The following is a 25,057-nucleotide window of genomic DNA, read 5'->3' on the forward strand; positions in this document are numbered from 1 at the left end:
CAATGAGTGGGATAGAGGATAAATGAGAAAGCTCATGATCTTACAAGCTTCCGACAGATAGCCTAGCACACCAAGCTACATGACCACCCTCTGCCTCTAGGCTAATATTGTAGCCTTCTACAGGGTGACTAAGGATAACCACCATTTCCCTTCTCCTCTGTTCATCCGCCAGTGGACTGCCGTTGACTTTGGAGGTCGTAACTCATCCGCCTTCACTACCGATGCTAACTACTGATGCTGGCTCGCTAGATCCACCGTTGGTCTTTGCCATAACCCTGGCTAGGGAGGCTAAGGGGGTACCCAGTGCTTGCCCAGGGCACTGCCCCCAAGTCTACGGAAAGGGGAGGGGTGTCTCACTGTCCCTCCACGGGCTGCCTTAAAAAGGGTCCGTGCCGTACCCTACATTACAAAATGTTCATGCCTCCACAAAAGTTCACGCTATTTCCTTTGGATATGTTATGATTTAGTGTGTTATTGCTTTAGGTATTGTTATAGGTATTGTTGGTCGGAGCAGCTTATATTTCTTAGTTATCCCTTATGAAGATAAATTAAGCCCCTAAGTTTACATATTTATAAGTCTTATATTTCTTAGTTACCCCTTATGAAGATAAAGCAAGCCCCTAAGTTTACATATTTATAAGTCTTATATTTCTTAGCTACCCCTTATGAAGATAAATCTAGCCCCTAAGTTGACATATATATTTATAAGTCTTATATTTCTTAGCTACCCCTTATGAAGATAAATCTAGCCCCTAAGTTTAGATATATAAGTCTTATATTTCTTAGCTACCCCTTATGAAGATAAATCTAGCCCCTAAGTTTACATATATATTTATAAGTCTTATATTTCTTAGTTACCGCTTTTGAAGATAAATCAAGCTCCTAAGTTTACATATTTATAAGTCTTTTATTTCTTAGCTACCCCTTATGAAGATAAATCTAGTCCCTAAGTTTACATATTTAGAAGTCTAATATTTCTTAGCTACCCCTGTTGAAGACAAATCTAGCCCCTAAGTTTACATATTTATAAGTCTTATATTTCTTAGCTACCCCTGTTGAAGACAAATCTAGCCCCTAAGTTTACATATTTATAAGTCTAATATTTATTAGCTACCCCTGTTGAAAATAAATCTAGCCCCTATTAAAGTTTACATATTTATAAGTCTTATATTTCTTAGCTACCTCTTATGAAGATAAATCTAGCCCCTAAGTTTACATATTTATAAGTCTTATATTTCTTAGTTACCCCTTTTGAAGATAAATCAAGCTCCTAAGTTTACATATTTGTAACTTTAAATCTTCTAGCCCCTAAGTTTACATATTTATAAGTCTTATATTTCTTAGTTACCCCTTTTGAAGATTAATCAAGCTCCTAAGTTTACATATTTTTAAGTCTGTAAAACATCAATCATGAAAAAGCATTTCTTTCTTTAGAAACGTACATAACATACAATGTATGAATATATCAACTTGCACTTCCTTGTTTTTCAATCTGAGAAAAAATATAAACTTGCCCACAAGTTTATTTCAATATTATAAAACACAAGTTGCAATAATTTCGCAATATTTTATCATTTTATGTGTAGCTCGATTAAATAAAGCCAGTGATCCAAACACAGAGAGCACAAATCCATCCATTCTTCATTCACCTTTAAAACGTGACTCAGACAATCTGCATGAATAATGAGTGCAAAGATTATAATTTGAAACTTGCAAGTATTTTGCCCAAAGTTAAAAGTCGCTTCGATTACCATACCTAGGGTGACGACTGGGTCAAAAGTCATGCATGCCTGGCATTGTTACTAAGTTTTGAGATGGTGATATCCACGGAGAGTTTATTGACTTAATCCGCAATTTATTACCAAAAGATAAATTGTATATTTTGGAAAAATGGGCTATTCCATTTAAAATCCACACTACCCCTGTTAAAGATTTATCTAAAATCTGCCACAGCGGGAGTATGAGTTACGAATAGAATAGACAATTTTTAACTTCCATTTAAAATGCTCACTCCACTTATGGAAGATATAAGTAAAGCTATAATACAGGGGGAGTATGGCTTTCAAAATTAATAACACTGACCAGTTTACATGAAAAACATACTCCCCCTGTGGAAGATATTTCCAAAATCTTCCACAGGGGTAGTGTGGATTTCATCTGAATAGCTCAAATATACCATCAGAGCTAATATTACCATGATTTTCTGAGTGGATGTTTCTCTTGATAGGTGTAAGGAAACTTTTTTTAGCTGATAATTATTAACATAAACTTAATATTTAAGTTGGAAACTTGTAGATTGGTTTTATGGAAAGCAGTAGAGTATGAGGAACTGTTTCTAATATTTGATATTGTTTTGAATAGAATACGATAGATTGTGATAAAAAAAATGTAAGTTTTGATGAAATACTGATATACTGGCCTATATTGGAAACAATAGGACAATAATAGGGTCATTGATTGATTTGACACAGAGTAACAGAAACTGGAGAGAGTTTCTGTAAACATTTGGCTTGGATTTTCATGTAATATTGAACACTATATGATTGTTAGTGAACATTTGAACTAGGAAGTGACTTCTTTTTAAAGAGAAGTGATGATAGGTGAATTTGGTTTTAAAATAATTGGCATTTCTACACTACTGTGACAATGCCTCCCAAAATATATTTGGAAAAAAGTATTAATTAGCTGGAAATTCACAGAAAAAAAGCTGTTTTTATGATTTTTGAAACAATCAATCTTGTCAATAGGTTTATTAGATAGATATTGTTAGAACCATGCTTTGAGTTATGTGAGAACATTTGCTCAATTTTGCTCAAATAATGGAAAATATTTTGCATTAGTAGATGGAGAGGAGGAAGGGTGGGAGAGGGGAAAGAGGAAGGGTGGGAGAGAGGAAAGAAGAAGGATGGGAGTCAGGAAAGAGGAAGGATGGGAGAGAGGAAAGAGGGATAGTGGGAGAGAGGAAAGAGGAAGGGTGGGAGTCATGAAAGTGGAAGGGTGGGAAAGGGCAAAGAGGATGGAAGTCGGGAAAGAGGAAAGGTGGGAGAGAGGAAATGTGGGAAAGAGGAAGGGTATGAGGAATTGGAAAGGAATATGAAATATTGCCCTCAAATAAACCAACAGTTCATTTAAACTGGTAGTTATGGACCTTTTTCTACATTATTGTTGTGTAACAATCTTCTGTTTACCACTGATGCTAGTTGTTGCTTAGCAACATGATTGCCAGTTCTTTTTTGATAATCTTCTTGGAAAAAAAGTCTCTTTTAAACTGGTAGTTTTGGACCTTTTTCTACATTATTGTTGTGTAACAATCTTCTGTTTACCACTGATGCTAGTTGTTGCTTAGCAACATGATTGCCAGTTCTTTTTTGATAATCTTCTTGGAAAAAAAGTCTCTTTTAAACTGGTAGTTTTGGACCTTTTTCTACATTATTGTTGTGTGACAATCTTCTGTTTACCACTGATGTTAGTTGTTGCTTAGCAACATGGTTGCCAGTTCTTTTTTGACAATCTTCTTGGAAAAAAAGTCTCATCTTTTCTAGCTGTAATTTCATTGTTGGAAATTTCTATTTTTGAGATGTATAGTGCCATTAACCTTTTGTCTTATGTATTTCACTACAATAGTCATTTGAATGAAATATTGTTTTTTTAAACTGTAATTGTGTTCTAGGTAATATCTATTTTTGAGATGTATAGTGCCATTCCACATTTTGTCTTTATGTATTTCATTACAGGAGTCATTTGTTTGTTTGTTTTAAATGGTCTTCCCGTAGGAACTCGACAACGACCCATAATAGGAGAGGGTTAACGGCTCGCACTACCCACATTCCCGGTCTACGCCAAGCTGGCCCAAGTAGGCCAATTTCGACAAACTTTTACGTCTTTCATTTCGTAGACTTGCACAATCCTTTTTGGACGGTACAATATTTGCTCTAGCCTTTTGGGTAACGAGAAAGGTTTAACTGATTCCAGTCTCTAACACCACTAAGGCGTGCTTTTGAATGAAAGAAAATGATCTAAGTAAAACATTCAAAAGTAGAGTTTATATACCATTTATTAGGAAATTTATATTTTTGAGATGTATAATGCCAGTTTTGTCTTACATATTTCACTACAATAGTCATTTGAATGAAATAAAATGATAAATCAAAGGAAAGCATCTAATATTATGAGTTTATATATCATTCATTAATAGTTTGAACTGTCTTTTATATTTCAGGTCACAATGGTATGCAGCAACAGATCGCAGGCGGCCATGTTTTTGCTAGACCCAATCCACCTAGTGGTCCACCAGTGTCCCATGCTCACCGTCTTATGCCATCGCAGTTGATGGGCAATAACCGCTCATTCCAGTCACGGCCGAGTCTATCTCTACACCCTCTGCAACCTATCAACCGACCAGTGCAAAATAACAACAACAATATTAAGCTACAACCGCACAGTCCGAGAGGGCTGTTTCCTATTCCTACATTTGAGGAGACATTATCGCCGACTTCTGTACCGTATGAAACTATCGAGAGAGTGCTATCTGCACATTCAATATTAGACGGAGGTATTGTATGATTTGGACTTCTGTAGTCTAGATCCTCCAAACCTAACGCTAAATTGTACAATTGTGGTGAAAGTGAGTGGGGCCAACCTAACGCTAAATTGCACATTTGTGGTGAAAGTGAATGGGGCCAAACTAACGCTAAATTGCACATTTGTGGTGAAAGTGAATGGGGCCTCTGTGTGATTATCAGCGTGTTTTTACTGAGCACCTCGCATTACTGCGCTCCTCTCACCTTCATTGGGTCGTTTCTGCTGCGCTGTAAATGCAGGGTAACAATTCACTACCCACATATTTAGTGGGGAGAGCAGAAGCCCAGGAAATAATTTTTGTGACTTTCAAGGTCAGATTTTTAATGCTCAGACTATTGTAGTAGGCTAACTTCCGGTATCACCCGCAAAATTGTCACCTGAACTGTTTCTACTGCAAACGTTACCACGTTATTCACCACTACCACCTCAATAGGTGATTGACTGATTCACTCGCATTACCGCGCATTCACCTTCACCCGATCTGTTTCTGCTGGGGCCATTACCGCATATTCCTCGCAACACCCCGATTGACCTGTAACCGTTTGCTCAGTAGAAATACACTGTTTGCTTCTTAACTTCTGTACCTTTTTGCAATGTATTCTTATGATTTATTTGATCATTGAACTTAGATGAAGATCCATGACCCTGTTCACATTAAGGACCATTCACAAACACTTGTAAGGGGGGGGGCCTGATGCAAAAAGGGGGGCCCTGAAAATTTTTGACCCTCCTAAGGGGGGCTCTGAAAAAAATGACCACATATTTTCCTGGGAAAATTGAGTTTATATGCTTTTCTATGGGGTTGACCGATAATTTTCATGTCAAAAAAGGGGGGGGCCCTGAAATTTTTGAGGTCTGTAAAGGGGGGCCCCGAAAATTTTTTGCGATGATATTTTTTTGCATCAGGCCCCACCCCCTTTGTGAACGGTTCCTTAGAAGATTTCTTCATTCGACGAAGATAAGTTAATCTTGATTAAATAATCAAGCATGTGTACACATTTCGCTGAACGAAGATCGAACGAAGACATTGCACTGTACACATTTCATGAAAATTAACGAAGCTCGAACGAAGCTATTAACACCCGGCTATTATTTAAGCCGGCGAAGGTCACTTGTCACATGATCACTTTCCTTAGTCGGACGAAGCGAGCGTACACATTACTAAATTAGCTTTGTCGAAGGAAGTAGTCCTTCGTCGAAACAACCTTTTTAGCTTCGTTGAACGAAGGAATTTTAATCTTCGTCAAAGGAAGAAAAGTGCATACACATTAGGAAAAAACAATTTTTAATCTTCGTTCGAGGTTCGTCGAAAGAAGAAAATTTTCTAATGTGAACAGGGTCCATGTGTCTGTAAAGCTGATCAAATAGATCAGATCTGGTGGGGGTACTCAAGTTTGGTTTGAGTAACTATGTGCTGTTGAGAATTTGAACACCAACTTTTCAAGAAATTTTGACCCATCACTATACCAAAAGTTATATTTTTTGGCTAAATTTAATGCAATTTGCCAAAACAGTTAAGCAAAATCGGGCTACTTTTTGGAGAAAAAAAATGGCATCAAATATACCGAAATTGGCCTAGAAAAGGAGGTTATTGATATACCAAATGGCCGAAAATGCAACCCATGATTGCATCACATCTATGTGTGGTCATTTATACTGAGTACCTCCCCCACCCCACCGGATCAGATCAAGCAGGAATGGGCTATTCCAGTTAAAATCCACACTACCCCTGTAGAAGATTTTGGAAATATCTTCGACAAGGGGAGTATGGCTAGCTTTACCTATTAGATGTCTTCCACAGCTGGATTGAGTATTTCAAATGGAAGTTACCCAACAGCCTATTCTATTCAAAACTCATACTCCCTCTGTGGAAGACTTTAGCTAAATCTTCCACAGGGGAAGTGTGGATTTTAACCGTAATAGCCCAATGATATGCACTACATGGATAGTCCTATTAATTTCATGCTCGCATGAATACTTTGGGCATACTGGTGATCGATGGCTGTCTAAATCATATCTATGATGTAATGAAGCAATTTGAGTCTTATTTGACACAAGTCAGTCCTGATTTTCCTGATCATTCATAATCTTTATTGAAAAGCTGCATATCCTGGGTGAACGGCAAGTGCCCAGTGAGATTTTGATAGTTTCATGTCATTGAATAAAAACAAGAAAACTGAAATCAAATTTGCATAAAATAGACCCAAATGGATATTAACCCCTTAGCACTACCTGCGGATCTAACATTGCCTCTGATTGGTCAATTACATGATATCTTCACTTAAATCACCAATCAGAATGGAGATTTGAAAATAATTCACCCCAATTTTTTTGCATGGTGAATTTTTTCTAACAATGTTGCTGATTGGTCCAATTGGTAATGAAAACTTCTTTTTGACCAATCAGCATGTAGTTCTTATAGGGTTAAATGAATTTCTTTGACAATATGACTCATTTTACTTTAATTTCAGATATTTAGATAAAATACTGTAGAACAGCTTTGCTTGGGTATTTTTATTTTGCACATTTAATATGTTTTGTAACAATGCAGTTGTAGAAGTTTGTTTTTCCATTTTAACCAACTAAAAAATATTTTGGCCAAAAATGCTCAATTTTGCCAACAAAATGATAAAAAAAAACATGATTTTTACCCAAATGTCAAGAAAAATTTGTGAAGTTGACCAAAATCAAAATATTTTTAAAAAATGGGTCCGAGATATTTATATCTAGTTTTTAAAAATTAATTAAAAACACATTTAACCCAAGAATTTTTGTTATGTTTCCCAAAAAAGTTTGGGTCAAAAAACTGTTGTTTGGGGATTTCTTCAAAACTGAGCATTTTTGCCCAAATTTGACCTCACAGATGGATTTGTCAAGTCTTTGCCATTCTAAATATGTATACTTTAGACCACCAATTCGGCAGTTATGAGGCCCAAAAATGTCCATAATTCCAGGGTTAAGACCAACCTTAAAACTGGTACATGTGACATGATCAAAGGAAATGAGTTACATGTTGGCAGTCACATGTTTCTTATTCTGGCATTTTACGAATGCTTCACTTTGATGCAAACCCCGTCAAAATCGGACATCTGGTTACCAAGTTTTGAGCAATTTATCATTGGCTGACAATGATATAAAACTAAATAGTTTTACACTGTGAACACTGTTTTGCCAATACTCAAAAACAATATTAGCGACATCCGACGCATTCCTCTTGATCATGTCACATATTATGATATTTAAAGTCTAAGGGTGTTGTCCTGAAGAGTTACTATAATTTGTACTAGACATAGGGTTGACATTTTCTACATAAAATAAAGATTCCATAGACCCTGTTCACTTGTCTTCTCCAATTTTACAATCTATAGGGCAGGGACACATGCCTACCACTCCAGCTGATTTTGGTACAGCGGTGTTTAATGCAACACAAATAGCTGATGACAGCAATAATCAACTGCTGCAGATGAACGCTGTAGATCGCTGTCCGAGTCAGCTATCGGCAGTTTATGCAGATGGTGCCTCATAATGTACATTCCATAGCCTACAGTAAATACAAAAGTGAAACAACGCTGAATAGTTTCCAGCGATTGCATGAATGACAACTAATTTGCAGATGGCTGATTTTTCTTCCTTCTTTCCAGTTGTGATCTGAAATAGCCCTGAAGATAAGTACATGCTGCATTATTTGAAATATAAGTTTTGAAAGTACCTGTACTATTAAAAAAGTGCCTGTACTATTAAAAAAAAGTACTTGTACTATTAAAAAAGTACTTAGAGGTCATCAAAAACCAGGATAAAAGCAAGCATATGTATATCAGTAGAAATGTTTGTCTGAGATAGCCAGTTTTGAAATTGTATGCAGTCTTGATGATATTACGTGAAAAACAAATAATATTATTCACTTTTAAGATGTATGGGATTTTCGCCATCTTGTGGGTACAAATGATCTGTGTGTTCATGCGTCGGACACTACGCGCAGGGTGCAGCTTGCCACGCAGCTGTTATCGCGCATCAACGCGGTGATTTTGCTGTTCACGCATGGAGATCGAACGACCATCACAGCGTGTACCCACAAGATGGCGGCATATGACGTCACACTGACGGCCTCTATTGTAGGATGTGAACCCCATATATATGAAAAATGGAACATCATTTTATACCCGATTGATATTTTATTAAGGTAATAACTGAAAAAAATGTCAAACTCCCCCTCACTCTGTAAGTGGACTCATGCATTCCGCTTCCACATTGCCATGTGTATACGAAAATACAAATTTGGCATCAAGGGTGGAGGAGGGGAATTCTGCACCTAATTACCACACCTTGAAAGCACCAGTACTTCCGTCTACACTTGGTGTTTATAACAATGGTTGTTTTGTTTGGTGTCAATGCTGCTTCATTATTCTGTCCAAGTCCCCATGTTTGATATTGATAGTATTGGAAGCATATTGTTTATATGATTGTATAGATATATTTTTTAAATTGTGCAGTTCAATCTAGTGATGGGCAATGTAGTATATTGCATGTCATTTGTACATAATGTGAATATAGTGTGACATAAACATTTTCAGGTGCTCTTTATTAATGTTCTATGGATTAAAAGGTATTGATATTATATTTTATATAGTAAAATATGATATAAAATTTGGATAACATGACAATCATGTAAAGATATACATGAACAGAGTTCACGATGTTGAATTCAATTTATAATGGGAAAACATATTTCCAATTTTGTCCTTATGTCAGAATTTATCGAGGGTACTGATTCTATGATTTTACAGATTCTTGACAATTTTGTTAGGTGAGGTTTGTATAGCTAATTACCATGCCACAGTACTTTTTGAGATGTAATTTTCATTTTCCAAAGCTTAAAATCTTGTAAATCTTCCAAAGTTGGTAACCAAAACCTTGCAGGCTTGAAATTCTTCCAAAATAACCAAAATAGTACTTTTGTTTATCAAGTATAGAAAAAAGAAGAAAAAGAAAGGATTAAATTTGGGTATTTTAAGTCTCCGTTTATTATTTGTTTAGAATACATTAAATACATTATGGACCACAATGGCCTCATCCCAATGGCACAGTTCAATAACCTCAATCAAACAAACAATTTAACCTCAAGTTGCAGGGTATGAGTTTTTGTACCCAAATTTTCAGAGGTCATTCAATGACTGTACAAATGTATTGGGGTTAAATAACTGTGTCCTGATAGATGGACATGTTGTAGATCCTAGTGATACTAGCAAATCCACTTTTGACAGACATATTCGAACTCGTAGCAGACAAGAGTGATAACATCGTGGATGGATATATAATGGGTGTATATGCAGCTGGGTGGAGCACCTATGACTAGTGTGGCCTTTTGTGAATTTATGTTGGAGCTTAGCCTAATTGGGCTATTCCATTTAAAATCCACACTACCCCTGTGGAAGATTTTGGAAATATCTTCCACAGGGGAGTATGAATTTCTGGTGGAATGAACACTTGGGCTGCTCCATTTTGAAAGTCATCCTTCCTCTATTGAAGAATCAGGTTAATTCTTTCTAAGAGGGTGTATGAAATTGAAATGGAGCTGCCTAATGTGCTAATTCCATTTGAAATTCATACTCCCCCTGTGGAAGATATTTCACAAATCTTCCACAGGGAGAGTGTGGATTTTAAATGGAATGGCCCATTGGGACTCTATTGACAAAAACAAACAAACATGATCCAAATAATTTGCGCCTTTCTCTAATTGAATAAAGTTGAGAAAGGCAACCCAACTTTGTGACTAAGATTTGTCATCAAAATGTGGATTTTTATATGAATTTTCAACAAATAACCTTAATCCTGACCAAAATAAATGTTGAAATTATTCTAAATGTTATCAGAACGAACTTTTAAAGGGTATACATAGAAATGTGAGTTAAAATCATTATCAAATACACTGCAGATGTAATGGCCTATTCCTTTTAAAATCCACACTCCTCCTGTAGAAGATTTTGGAAATATCTGCCACAGGGGGAGTATGAATTTCAAATGGAATGAGCACATAAGGCAGCTCCATTTGAATTTCATACACCCTCTGAGAAAGATTCAACCTGAATCTTCCACAAGGGAGTGTGGATTTTAGATGGAATAGCCCAATAAACATGGGGTGCTGATTTGATATTTGATAATGTAATGATTTCTTGATATCTAATTAAAGGCCCATTCAGTGATCGCAGCGTAAGTGTAAAACAATTGTTTAAAATTGTTTATAGATTGCCTAAAAGTGAAGGATTATAAATCATTCAAATGGTCATTAGGTATTTTTGAAATGAAACATTTGCCAAAAAACAAAGAAAACAGCAGTATTGACAAAGTTGAAGCCCCATTCAAATACATGTAGCTAATTCCTCTACTTACGGGCTCCGATAGCGACATTTTCACATATTTTTTAGGGGACCTGAGAGCACATCAGACATCAAATTGTATTTTGGTAATAAGGAATGTCCTTCTAATATCAAATAATTTTGTGATTTTTTAAAAATTTGCAATATAATGCGCATCAAAATCAAAGTAGAGAAATTACAGATTTGTGTACAATGTCTTCTGTTGTCTTAATACACGGCTTTAAGCTTATGATGTTCGCACATCTATGAGACTAACAAAGGTGTCAAAACCTGAATTTTGATGATTTGTACGATCCTCCTGACGAGCAAATCACTGAATAGGCCTATAATTGATAATTGATCATTTACCTATCACCTGTATTACATTGTAACAGCAGTACACCCATCAGTAAGCATGGGTGGATTATGAAGGAGATTTGATTTTGATACTGAGATTGTAGCGTTTTATTATATGTGTGATGTTTGGCAATGTATACACTCAGAAATATCTAGAATTATTAGATTTTGACTGAATATAAGGCATCAAATTGGCCTGATTATAGTTTGGTGGTGGGATTGAAATGTATTGACAAAGCTCGAGTACATCACAGTATATGAACAAAATGGTATGAACAAAATGATTCATCATTACGTTTCACTACCTAGAGAGAATTGATCACAAATTGAATTCCCTCCTGAAGTTCGTATCTGTCAATGAGTTGATCAGTTCACTAGGATGTCATTATACGCTGGCGAAGTTACGTAATTAATCGGATTAATTTCCATAGCAATAGGTGAAAACAATTTTGAACATATCGCGCTTCACTACAAGTAGGTTACACTCATCACCTGTGTATGTCTGTAATCGTAGACCGAATACAATACTGGCCTTTTCAAAGATACTAATTTTACAGGTGCAAGTGATCAGCATGATATGGTTCAATGCAGAGGTACCGCGTGAACGTATCAGTGCAGCGCGGTATATTCAAAAATTGTTTTCACCTATTGCTATGGTAGTTAATCCGATTATTACGTAACTTCGCCAGCGTATAGCTAGAGGCAGTATATAACACAAGTGGGTCAATGAGTTACATAAAAATGACCTTGTGTGGTATTTGGTTCCCAGGAAGCAGGGTTCGGTTTTTGCCGGCAAAAACCTGTTTTTGCCGGCAAAGTGGCAAAAACCTGGCAAAAACTGTTTTTGCCAGTTTTTGCCTGGTTTAAACCGCAAAAATGGCAAAAATGGCAAAAACTCACATATAGTCACTCAAATATTAAAGAGTGACACAGAAAGCTCATAAACAGTAACACACAACTTTTAATGAATCATTAACATATTTTTTGTCTCATCAAGACCTTAAAATGAAAAAGTTTTGAATTTGATACATGCCACATTTCGATGAAATGCACTTGAGCAATGAAAACGCATGCCTTTAATATCTTAGTATATTGCTTATAATTACAAAATCTGGCCTTGTTACACTCGGGAACTTACTTTTGTAAGTTAATGAGATGAAAAAACTGAACAATAAATCACTTTTTTAGTTTTTGCCATTTTTGCCGGCAAAAACTGGCAAAAACTGTTTTTGCTAAGTGGTTAAAACCACGGTTAAAACCGCGGTTTTTTCCACCTGCGGCAAAAACTTGCGAACCCTGCCAGGAAGTGTGTTTTGCCTGAGGCAATTTGTGGTTAAATGTTGATCCCTCACTACAAGAGTTATTACCGTCGATTTGGTTGAAAAAGGAGGTGAGACATGATCAAATCTCTCCAGGTAACAAAATGTAATGTCTAGAAGATTTCTTGAGGAAAATGTGTTGAAAATAATTAAAACCAATTTCTGTTTTTACCAAATGGTACACCATTGATGCTAATTTGCATGGCATAATGTGGTTGCTGATAATCAGCAGATTGTTTGGTATGGCATAATGTGGTTGCTGATAATCAGCAGATTGTTCAGTATGGCATAATGTGGTTGCTGATAATCAGCAGATTGTTTGGTATGGCATAATGTGGTTGCTGATAATCAGCAGATTGTTCAGGCATCCAATCAAATTGCTAGCATTTGCTCAAAGCGCTGCCAGTGTACATACACACACACATTTAAAGACGACAACACGTTGATGCTCAAGCAAAACAGCTGCTTCAACATGTTGACGTCACTGCCACATCAGGAGGAAAAATGGTATAGCTGCCATGTTTGATTTTCATATACTGAGATGTACCACCAAATGAGCAACAGAAATAGACTTAAGGAGAAATAGACTAGGGGAGACTGGTTATTCAAATTACCAATGGAAATATTGAAACATGGCTCAAAATGATTTTATTGCTATCATGCCATTTGCTGTATTTATTCAACTATAACAAAGTATTTACAGTTAACAAAGAACTGTGATAAGTTTCTGTGATTCAAGACAGAATTAAGTGAGATTGTTTGAGTGTATCATCCCAGGGTGCATGTGGGTGGGCGAGTTGCTTCTCCTGGCTCCAAAAACTGGGGCAAAATTGATCAAAAATTGTAATCTGCATCTTATTGTGGCTTGAATTTTCCTAATTTCTATCCATTATAGCATTAAAATTACAAATTTTTGCATGCTTGCACACATTTGTCCTGCTAAGTCATTTTTCTAGCAGGACAATTTGGAAATTTTGCCCGCCTTGGCTTGGTGGCCATGGTACGCCCCTGATACACCGAGAGAACTATAAATAATGGAATTCCAGTCTGATTATGATAGATGCACTGAAGTATATTATCAGAGAATATCTTTATCAAAGAATCATGATGTACTAAAAATTCATCAGATATTTGTATAGATGTATGTGTGTTCATTTGGAAAAATAAATGTGTAAAATCATGTATACATAATTTAATGTGCATAAATCATTACTGTATTTTTGGGAAGTGTATTGAAGATGTGGCATAGCAAGATATGTTATAGAATTACAATTGATTGGCAGGCCAAACTGATGTAAATTCATAGAAAATGCTATTGATTGATTGTTCCATATAAAATCCACACTCCACCTGTGGAAAATTTCCGAAATATCTTCCACAGGGGGAGTATGAATTTCAAATGGAATAAGTTCATTAGGCAGCTCCAGTTCAATTTCATTCACCCTCTGAGAAAGATTTAACCTGAATCTTCAACAGAGGGAGGGTGAGTTTCAAATGGAACATTCTTAGTGTTCATTCCACCCAAAATTCATACTCCCCTGTGGAAGATATTTCCAAAATCTTCCACAGGGGAGTGTGGATTTTATATGGCACAGCCATTCTAGTGTCAAATAAGGCCTAAAAAAATTGTTTGATTGGCGTAACCCGACCTACCCTAAAATTAGGCCCGACCCCAACTTTTTTTATTTATTTTTTGCAAAAAAAAAAAAAATTAAATTAAAAAAAATAAATTAAAATAAATAAATAAAATTTTAAAAAGAAGAAAAAAGTTCCAAAGCCTTTATCAAACAAAATTTACAGCTAAAATAGAATCCCGACCTACCTACCCTAAATTTTTTTTATGTTACGCCAATCAAACAATTTTTTTTAGGCCTAAGGATGAGCTATCAAAATTATATTTAATATATTCCAAACAATACTTTCTATATTATATGTAAACTATTTCAGTCGCCAGTGATATAGAAGAATATTCCAAGATTACATCTTTGTTTTCTTAGCCTCTCCTATTGGGCTATTCCATTTAAAATCCACACTACCCCTGTGGAAGATTTTGGAAATATCTTTGACAGAGGGAGTATGAATTTCAAATGGAATTAACACATTAGCAGCTCTGTTTGAAACTCACTCTCCCTCAGGGAAAGATTTGGGTTGAATCTTGCTCAGAAGGTGTATGAAATTCAAATGGAGCTGCCTAATGTGCTCATTTCATTTGAAATTCATACTCCCCCTGTGGCAGATATTTCCAAAATCTTCCACAGGGGTAGTGTGGATTTTAAATGGAATAGCCCATTGGTTGGTCCCAGTAAAGAGCCAAGGTGCTGAGCACCAGTTTAGAGTGATTTTAACCTTGTTAAAAGCATTTTAACAAGGTTTCAACAGTTATGCCGTCATAACATACATTTTCATAGGGGGAAACAGGAAAAGTGATGGCTTATGGAAGGACCTTAGGTTTGCAAGACATTTTGCCTTTAACCACTTGGTCATGAGAGCTTTGTGATTATACACCGGGTGGGGGGGCACTCAACTTAAATTTTGGTAGGAGTGTGCAGTGCTTTGCGCCAAACTTTGAGAACTGCCAGAGAGCCTAAAAAAGGGACCCTTGACCGCTGCACATACCCGAAACCACCTTTACATGTAAATGCCCCCCTCCGGAGGATTAGACATGCCTAATCATAAAGCCGCTGTGGCTAACTTGTTTAAGGTTCTGGTCTTGCAAACCAAAGGTCCTGATTCCAATTCCTGTTTCTAAAATTGTGAACTATTAAATATTCCTGAATAACTTCTTTTATTGCCTGTGAATTTGCATACAAATTAATTTTGCCTTTTGAAGTAAAAAAAACACACCTTGAAGCATGACATAGAACTGTTGAACCGACAATTGTAAGTAGCTGCAAAATTAAAAATCTTAACAATGGGAATAGTTGGTGAAAATGTTTTTAAAAAATGGAAATATTTTATTTTGAAAAATATATGTCAAATGAAATTAATGAATATTTAGATTCCCTCTTTTAATAAGCATACAAGTTATGCTAGTAAATGATTAGCTCTTAATTATTATTTTTTGAAACAAATTCCTGTGAATTATTTTTGATTATTTGTGTAATATAGAGATGGATGTTATGTATTTTTGTTGCCATAGGAACAAGGTTAAGATGCTCGGTCTTTGATTGAAATTGGACCAATTAGACTGAGACCAATCAACCATTTTTAAATGTTAATTACTGATTGTATTTTATATAATGTACACGTTGCATGCAAACAAATATGATGTCAGTAATATCAGTATCATTTAGACCTTTTGATCCATGATTTTGTTTTTGACAAATGTGATTAATTGTTACTCTTGATTATGTAATTATGATATTATTCATAGTGGGAACTGAGTGGATATTTTACTTTTGTTAATAGATTTTGTAACAATTTGTAATGGTACAGCACAAGTATTTTTATAAGGTGTTATCCGTCCGTCCTTTTGATTTTTGTACTTCCTTATCACATTTGTGTGTGTAACACTACAAGGTGTCAATCTCATCCACATGGAAACAGTTCCTAACACCATATATCAAGGTTAATGTCACCTTTACTCTATTGTATTCTGGGTACTTAAGTTTATACTCAATCCCAGTGTTAATATACAATGTTGTATGGATGGGAATAGAACCGGTACTTGTGGAATGAGATGTCTGAAACTTGTAGTGCTCTGTCCAGAATTCAGCCGTCCATGCATTTTGCAGCATTTTATAATTGTTTTGATCAAGTGATTATAAACATGTTTTTTACAGTATAAGTATGATTTGAATGTTAGTAAATTACTATTTGTAATTGTAGTACTAAAATAATGTGCATGTGAGATAGTTGATCATATTAATTTACTTCTTCAAGTGTTTGACACTAAAGTTGCTTGATATATGTCAAGTGAAATGGGCTTGTTTGTGTGTTAAAATACCGAGCTGGATGATTCATTGAAAACCAAGTTGTCATTATAAAATTAAACCAACAAAAAACCTGGGAAGAAAAGTTTCCTTTATTCCAGAAACTGACATGCTTTCCCGTTTTGTTTTTTGAAATTTTGCTTTTCCAAATAAAGAAATACATAAGAAATTGAGGGAAATCCAGCTTTCTGTGACATTTGGTTTGCTTCCCTAGAAATTCATATTTTTTCCAGCCTTGGATATTATCTTAAGTTGAACAGAACATGGACATTGATATTGTGTTCTCTGCATGTAATATAAAGCTGGTTGTGGGAAATTATGTTGAGAACTAACAGGACAAGTAATGTCAGCCTTAAGTATTCCTTCTTGGGTGAATGACCTTTTAAGGAATTATTAGAAGTAAAATTCTAGAAGGAAGAATCTGAGTTCAAACTGTTTTCATGATGAAATTTGCCAGCGAAGTGGTTACTTAACTACCTGGTAATTGGATAACAAACCTTTTGGAATTGATAGTACATGTCATAGACTTTGTGTTGCGATCATTTCGAAAGTGGTGCAGAACTCAAAAGCGTGACCTTGTTGGCATAGTGATAATCACATTACACGTAACACTTCGCTGGCGAATAACGGAAGAGCCATTTGTGGTCTTTTATCATGCAAAACCCTTTTTTTTGTGTTAAGAATCATTGTCCCAAAAACTCGCAATCAATGTTAATAGAATGTGTATCAAATGCTAAGTTTAATGTTTGCTTTTATAATTAGCCTTTTAACATGGTACTTAAAAACAGTGTGATCAAAATACAGTTGGAATTGACCATTAATGTTTAAAATATCCCAGTCAAAAATATGATATGTTGAAATGAATTTTTGTAAGTTGTGTGAAATTGTAGACAAGAAATGAATTTATTTTTCTACTTAGACATTGTGAGGTAATTTGAGACACAAGTGTGAGGTAGATCCGCAAATGGCATAATTATGAAAAAATGCTAGCTGCTATCCAGATTTGTACATCCATGTGTTTCTATGGCGAGTTCAAATGGGGATAGTCTGCTATTTATCAAAATTTTGAAATACCTTAAAAAATGGTACAATGTGGTTGAAAAAAGGCTCATCTTTTGAAATGAAATAACTTTATATTTGAAGGAGCATTTTGTATGAAATCATAACTTTGTTTTAAGTCATCAACAAGGTTTATGTATAATTTTCACATTTGCTATGTTGGAAATGTAATCATTTTATTCTGATTTAACCAGAAATAATGAAAATTTTAATTGAATCTGTCAGGTGGGTTTTGAACACAGATTTAACACCAGGTAACCCAGACTGTGTATACCGCCACATTATAATAGCGCCATCAGCTATGGGGAAAAACTTTTGGGGTATTTGGGTTCTTGCCAACGGTGCGCGGAAATGATCGAAAAACAGTTCTGCATCTCATTTGAAGCATTTAAGTATCGCGTGCAGGTCGCATCAAGTGCGTCTCTCAAATGCATCTAATATGGGATGTTGCGCTCACATGACAATGATTGCCTCGAGCACATTCCGAGCTGAAACAAATTTTTACTCCATGCTTTTATCAAGATGTTAGTCAAGTCTGGGTTCTCTTGTTTTATTTCTGTGGTTCGGAATCTTCTGACTTAAATATCTGCACAGGGTATGAGCCATGATATCATTCCTTTTTTCTTTCACAAGAAAGTGTCAGGTTGTCCCTAATACTGTCGTCTTGCAGACCCAGCATGAACATCGACATATTCTAACATAGTATTGTTTGTCTTCATAAGGTGTCTCGGGACCCTTGCTGTTCATGTAGCTGACCAATTATGTTGTCATGAACTCTTCCCAAGCGCTCTACTTCTTAACTTGCCCTCTTATTTTATTCAGTATGCTGCAACCTTTTTGGAAACATTTTTTCACATTTTCCAAATTACAGGGTGTCCCAAATAAAAAAAGCCTGTCTGATAAATGTAATGCTATCTAAAAATCTGTTTGGAACAGCCATTCAGTGTTTGCATTATGTAAATGACACATCTTTTAGCTATCTTTTAGCTATCATTTGCCAAAAAAAGTAGTTCATTTGATAAAATTTGATAAAATTTGTTTAAAGATATGATCTTAATTTTTTTCAATTCTTGTGTGCGCACTAACTTCTTGCATCCATCTGTGGATAAATCCTGTCTGTTTTTATTAACAATAAAAACGTTTTTCTAAGAAGAAATCACTTCTTTATTTTAGAAGTGATTTATGTATCATATAGCAGGTATAGAAAACTTGCATTTTGTGACATTTCAACAATACAATTCCATTGCTTTTATGGTTCCTAAGTTACAGGGGAAAACACCTATAACTTAACTCTCTTCACGCGGGTGTCGACTGCAGACGACAAGTTTTTTAAAAAAATTCAAAATTCAAAAATTTCAGAAATGTAAATTTTTATGACCATATTTGGAATCAGCATGAAAAATGCATTAAAATGAGTACAAACAAGCCTAGTATTGATTCAGTAGTTCTTAAGATAGCTCTTGATATTTTGAGAAAATATTTCAAAACTTGAACTTTTTCCATGGAGACGCATGGATAGCACGCAGAGCATTAAGAACAATAAAAGTAACAGAATTGTAAATGTCAATGTTGAAATTCTTAGAAAATTTCCAAAGATACATGTCTCACTTTCTGTAAAAGGGTTGTAATTAATTCTCCATTGAGTGATGCATTGAGCATGTGGAATCAACATGGTGCAACTTGTGGGCTGGGATAGCGACATTTTCATATATTTTTTGTGGGACCTGACAGCACATCAGACATATCGAATTGCAAGTTGTAACTTGTAGGTCTTTTGGGGAAAAATGTATCTCCATGTATCTTCAATATGAAAGGTCGAAATTTTCATTGATCATTGGCTTTTCATCCCAGCTACATACACTTTAAGTACATATCATTAGAATTTACTTTGAGGACCGTTAAATATAATATGAAAAATCAAAAATCAAATTTTAATAATTTGTCATAAAATTTGTATTATATCGCAGATTTCAAAAAATCATTGATATCAGAATGACATTCCTCATATTCAGAATGCAATTCGATGTCTGATGTGCTCTCATGTCCCACAAAAAGTACTGTCCAAACGTTGCTACCAGAGTCCTTAGGTAAACTATTTTCTCATTTATTGTTCCTTTTAGTAAAAAAAAAAGAAAAAAAGAGGAATTTAACAAATGCAAATAAAAGTTCACATCAAAGCAAACTATAAGTCACCTTGATGTAAGTGCCTTCCTATATTTTTCCTGAGGTACTGGCTATGGCCCTATCACCCTGAATCTAAGGGTTGATACTGTCACGCTGGGAAATAGTCCTTGTCGTTTGTGATTGGCCAATGATTTAATAGTATGATTAGCTCATGAATATTTATGAGGTGTAATGAATCAAGATATCACTTTCAACTATCTATTTTGTTTAAGTTAAACACTGTTATCATCCCAATTAATGTGTATTTTACTCAAAAATAAGTTTAAAATTCCATGGCAATCAGAAAGTATAATACTTTATGGTTCAGCTCCAAATGTAAACTGAAATGCACACTTAACTTTTAAATATTAATGTAGTGCCTGAAATAACTATATTCTGTTACATGTAATTAAATCAACTGAGCTAGTCTCTTGCACATGTGATAAGCTTTGTACAATCTATTTTAGCACTTACCATTTTTTATGTAGACCCTAATGATGTAGACTCTCACACATTTTGTACAACCTATATATTTGCACTTGTCCGTACTCTTGCCACTTGTGTTCATATACTCTGTGTACTTTGTCATTAATGGTGGTACAATTGTAATAATTTCCTCAGTTATGAAGAAAATATGGGATTCAAATTTGTCTGTTGAAACTGTGCATAGGCATGTTTTGATCTATGCTAATAGAAAATGATACTGTACTGCACAAAAAGTTTATTTACAATTAAAACAAAAGGAATTTCATATAGACACGGAAACTAAATTACCAAATAAAGTGGTCGATAGATGGAGAATTTTGTTCTGTGTAATTTGATACCTCATTTGGCACAATGCGACTTTATTTCCCCCAACTTACACCAATTTGAATGAAAAATAGAGAGCATTTCAAAAATGATAAATATTCATTTAATCTGTCGTGCTGTAATGAGCCTGTTACGAAAGGTGGCGGGAATTTTCCTGGAGAGTAAATATCAAACTTTGTCATTAAATTCTACCTTTTGTTATTCAAATGTGTATCACTTAGTGGAAATAAAGTTCCACCGTGCTGAATGAGGTATCAAAAAATTCCTGGATCCGCCCCTATTGTGCACAGTATATATTTGTTAGAAATGATATTATTCATAAATTTGTTGATGATTCTAATGATTTTAATCTAATGCGATATTTCGAAGAAAAAAAATTGTTAAAATGAAAAAATTTTTGTTGTTATATTTAATTCTCGGACACAGATGTACATGCCAGGCATCATGTCAATGCATGTACGTTCTTTGCAGAAGCTGCGACCTTAGTGGCCGGCTGTTTAGTAACAACTTTGCATTGGTTTAATCGCTGTATGAATGAAATTGAAATTTGGTCATTTTGGGGAAGAGATCAATTCTGTGCTGTGGATCATCATGCCCAGCTCCCATGTCTATCCCCTGACCACGAATCATTGTAGTACATGGGTAGATAATAAGGGAGATGTGCACAGAAAATTTCTGTATCACATGTTTGTATATTTATGAGCAATGTAGGAAGTGTGTTATTTTATAGAAGCAAAAACAAATTGTACAGAAAAAAATGTGAATTTAGTATTCAGGTGTGTCTTATATAAATACTATCAATGGGGTACCATATTTTGGTATTTTTGTGGAAAAAAAACTGTATATTATTATATTTTAAAACATGTTGAAACTTGTGTGCCAGGTCCTTATTAACGACCAGGATTTGTATTCCTGTCAAATAGATTGGGTAAATAGATGAAATTTGCTGAGAAATATTGTATTGAATATTATTTGTTATTATTATAGAGTATTTTATCTTTGGCTTGAGATATTTTTAAACAACTCAGTTATGAAAGTTATGGCGTATTGTACTCGTAGACAGTTTAGTGTTTACCAACTATGTTTGTGTAGGTTTGAATCGGTTGTTTTTTGTTTGAATTGTCTTCTTTTTTTTCAGTGAAGTATCATTATCCTTGTTTTGATATTTTGTTTTTGTGAGTGTTTGTCAATAAAAAAACATATACACAGCCATATTCTTCTGATTTGAATTCATTTTTTGTCGTTGTTACCCCGGTTGTTACTTAATGAAATTTGATGGATGTAAGTACACCCTCTTACATGACAAAACCAAGGGAATTCCAACATTTATGGAACAGTACACCACCAAGAACCCTTTGTCAAACTACATTCTACAGGATTTTATGGGTAGACAACCTATGTACAGTTGTATCACGCCCATCTTGTCCTCTTGAACCTAGAGGGTTGAGTACAGATATCAGAACCGGGGATGACCCCCCTTCTCTTTTCGAATAGCTCTGACACTTTAACATGCACAGGGATGAATCCTCCTGAACACAGGACCAACGGCTTTACGTGACCTCCGAATCACGGACATCGCACATACACTACCTATATCTGCACGTGCTAAGCAGTGTATGGGGGTGAGAAGAAATTCTACAATTAAATTCTGTGATGTAACTGAACTCAATAGAAGGATTTCCGACCATATAGGAACTTTTTGGGAGGGAAGAGAATTTTCACCTAAGGCTCGAACCCTCGTCGATCGTATCTCCCGGCCGGCAGCGCAACGCCTTAACCGCTCGGCCATCTCGCCCCATGACTACAATCCCAGTCATAAATAGTTGGAACACTTGTGTCAAAGTAGGACTCTTTGAAACCGTATATCTGTTATACTTGGAATACTAAAATTCATTATTTCTGGTATTGGTCTGTTCTGAATCATTTATCTTATCGCACATTTTTCAGTATACCCATTTTCAAATGCTTTGAACCTCGGCTCCCGGCCCAAATATGTTACTTCAGTAGCACTACACTTTGTCAATAGATCACTTTGTTAGATGTACACTACAGGACTAAAAATCCTTGCACTATTGTTCAGATACGAAAACGCAAGGGATTTAGTAAGTTTACTGTAATCTGACTTCATTGGTAACTTGGAAGTACCAATCAGCTTATTTCAATAGAGACGGATGCCTATGTCAATAAAAGCGGGAGAGACAAGATTATGTTAATACCTGTGTTTTTAATGGTCTAGCGCCCTCTCGTCTTTGACAGTGGTAAATTGATCTACATTAATTTGACAAAATGCATGCCAATCCGAATGACAAAGTCCACTTTTTTGTGTAAACATGTTGAAAATAAGCCCTTAAATCACAAAAGGTCCACTTATGAGCCTGTCGCACCCCAATGCACTTGTGCAGGGCCATAGTGTCGCCTTCCCTCGTATCAATGTCCATCTCCCTATTTTGCTTCATCCAGCCCCCCCCATGATCAGTCTCTCCCCACTCCCTACTCTCTCCTCTCTAGTTCTTCTCTTTCTAGTCTTTCCGTCTCTCCCTCTCCTCTCTTTCTTCCTCATCCCCTCCCACTCTCATTTGTTCCGTCTCAAGTATCTCCCTCCCTCCCTCCCCCTTGCAAAATTTATCAGTATGATCCATGACTGAAAATAAGCTATGCAAAAATAAACATTTAAAATAAGTCTTGCATATAGGCCCAACCAATTATCAGATTAGCTTGCCATTGTTACGAATGAATAGAATAAATTATCTTTGCTCCAATGCAATTCTTTTGTATTGCATTTCAATATAAAACATGATTACCAAATCGCCACTTGTACGCGCCTTTTGGTTATTGCAGACGCTCGTTTCATCACCAATATGAAAGACTTTTGCTTATAACTTGGCAACATGGTTAGTATATATTTCAATGCAAGACTATTTTTACGAGCTACTTACGCCTAGGTACATATACACCAAACACAAGTCAATTGAAGCCGTACAATTTACCGCAAATTTAGGACCGTAAAATTTAGACTCTTCTTTTGTCTAGATTAGCGCCCAACCTCTCATCTCAAGGTTTTATGTCAAAAATTAACATAACTTGCCAAAACGAAAACTGAAATTCACGAGCTTCAAATTATTAGTAACTAACAAAAGGCTAGAATAAAAGATTGGTCACACCTCAGAATAACAATGACTTACAAAAACGGATACGGAAACAGAAACTGAAAAGATAAAACGACGGTTAGTCAAGACAATAAAATAAAATACAGGAAAAATTTCATTGTTTGAAAACTTTTTAATTCATGATATTTCAGTATTCTTCCATCAAATATTTTTTTCATTTTCTACAGACAAAATATACAAATGGAAGTCCAATTCTATCATAAGGAGGTCAAATCTATTGGCTTTCATATAATACAGTGTGCAAAATAATCAAGACAAATATGTCAAATTTAAAACAAGCAGCCAATACCTGTACTCTTTAGCCCTGACATAAAACTGCATTTGGTGAAATTAGTTGAGAATTAAAGAAACATTGATCTAAAACCTAACAAAGAAACAAAATCAAAAGTTGCACTTTTGTGTTCTAATCAATGAAAGCATGGCGCTAGTTTTAATGGGCATTAGTTTTCTTGTTCGAGAACGCTTTGTGTACAAATCAACATAAGTCTATGTTTCACTGGCCATTTATTTCAATGGGGTGCTAATTGGAGTTACTACTTATTGAAAGTGCTCATATTTCTGAAAATTTTGATATCAAAATCTCATTTTCGCAAAAAAATGTTAAGTCTTTGTGTCACTGACCCCTCAAAATAAGGAGCAAAAATACAATAAAAACATAAGAAAATGAACATCGGAAAATGTCATAACTTTGCAACCAAGTGTGCCAACATGTTGGATTCAACATTGGTAAATGTAGGTACTGAGTAAGTTTGAAATAGTAGTAACTAATAATTTCAAATATTTCAAACTTTGGTCTTCATGGATCAGATCATGTGACATAATATAGACTCAACTTTCTATCAAATAAAGATGAATCAGTTCATTTCACCAAATTTTTATTGACTTTCCACAAATCCGTTTCGAGGAGGTAGTTGTTATGGCAATGTCAAAACCAAACAAAATAAAGTGCATCCTTTCTGTGCGTAAATGTCGGAAGTCAATAAAAATAAAAATGTATTCCCAGTAGACCAGGTATTAAGGGCCCGTTTCTTGAAACTGAGCTTGAAGCAAAAATTACTTGTATATTAGGCTGCTGGGCTTTCAATGAAACCTACCAATGTTACAACTTGCGTGTTCATCACTTATATGCATTAAACAAATGCTAAAATGTTTGTACAATGTACATTTAAAAACCCTTTACCAATGTATCTTTTAAATTTAAATGTTGTAAAAATGTTGAAAGCAAAATTTAGAAATCCAACCCTGTTTTCAATGAGTTGGCCTTCTGAATTAAATCCACAAGCCAATCATCTTGACGAGCTTCAAGAAACCAGCCC

At 35.2% G+C, this 25,057-nt stretch overlaps 1 protein-coding gene across 1 annotated transcript in view; it reads left to right on the forward strand.

The window, feature by feature from the left end:
• The window catches only part of LOC140153565 (uncharacterized), a 100,017-nt gene extending 91,524 nt beyond the window's left edge, over positions 1-8,493 (forward strand). The window contains 2 exon segments of the mRNA XM_072176343.1: positions 4,220-4,552; positions 7,950-8,493. Of these exon segments, the coding sequence (XP_072032444.1) occupies positions 4,220-4,552; positions 7,950-8,107 (491 nt within the window). The 3' untranslated portion in view covers positions 8,108-8,493.
• Positions 8,494-25,057: the final 16,564 nt, after the last annotated feature.

Source organism: Amphiura filiformis, chromosome 5 (genome assembly GCF_039555335.1).
Source record: "Amphiura filiformis chromosome 5, Afil_fr2py, whole genome shotgun sequence".
In the NCBI taxonomy this organism is placed as follows: domain Eukaryota; kingdom Metazoa; phylum Echinodermata; class Ophiuroidea; order Amphilepidida; family Amphiuridae; genus Amphiura; species Amphiura filiformis.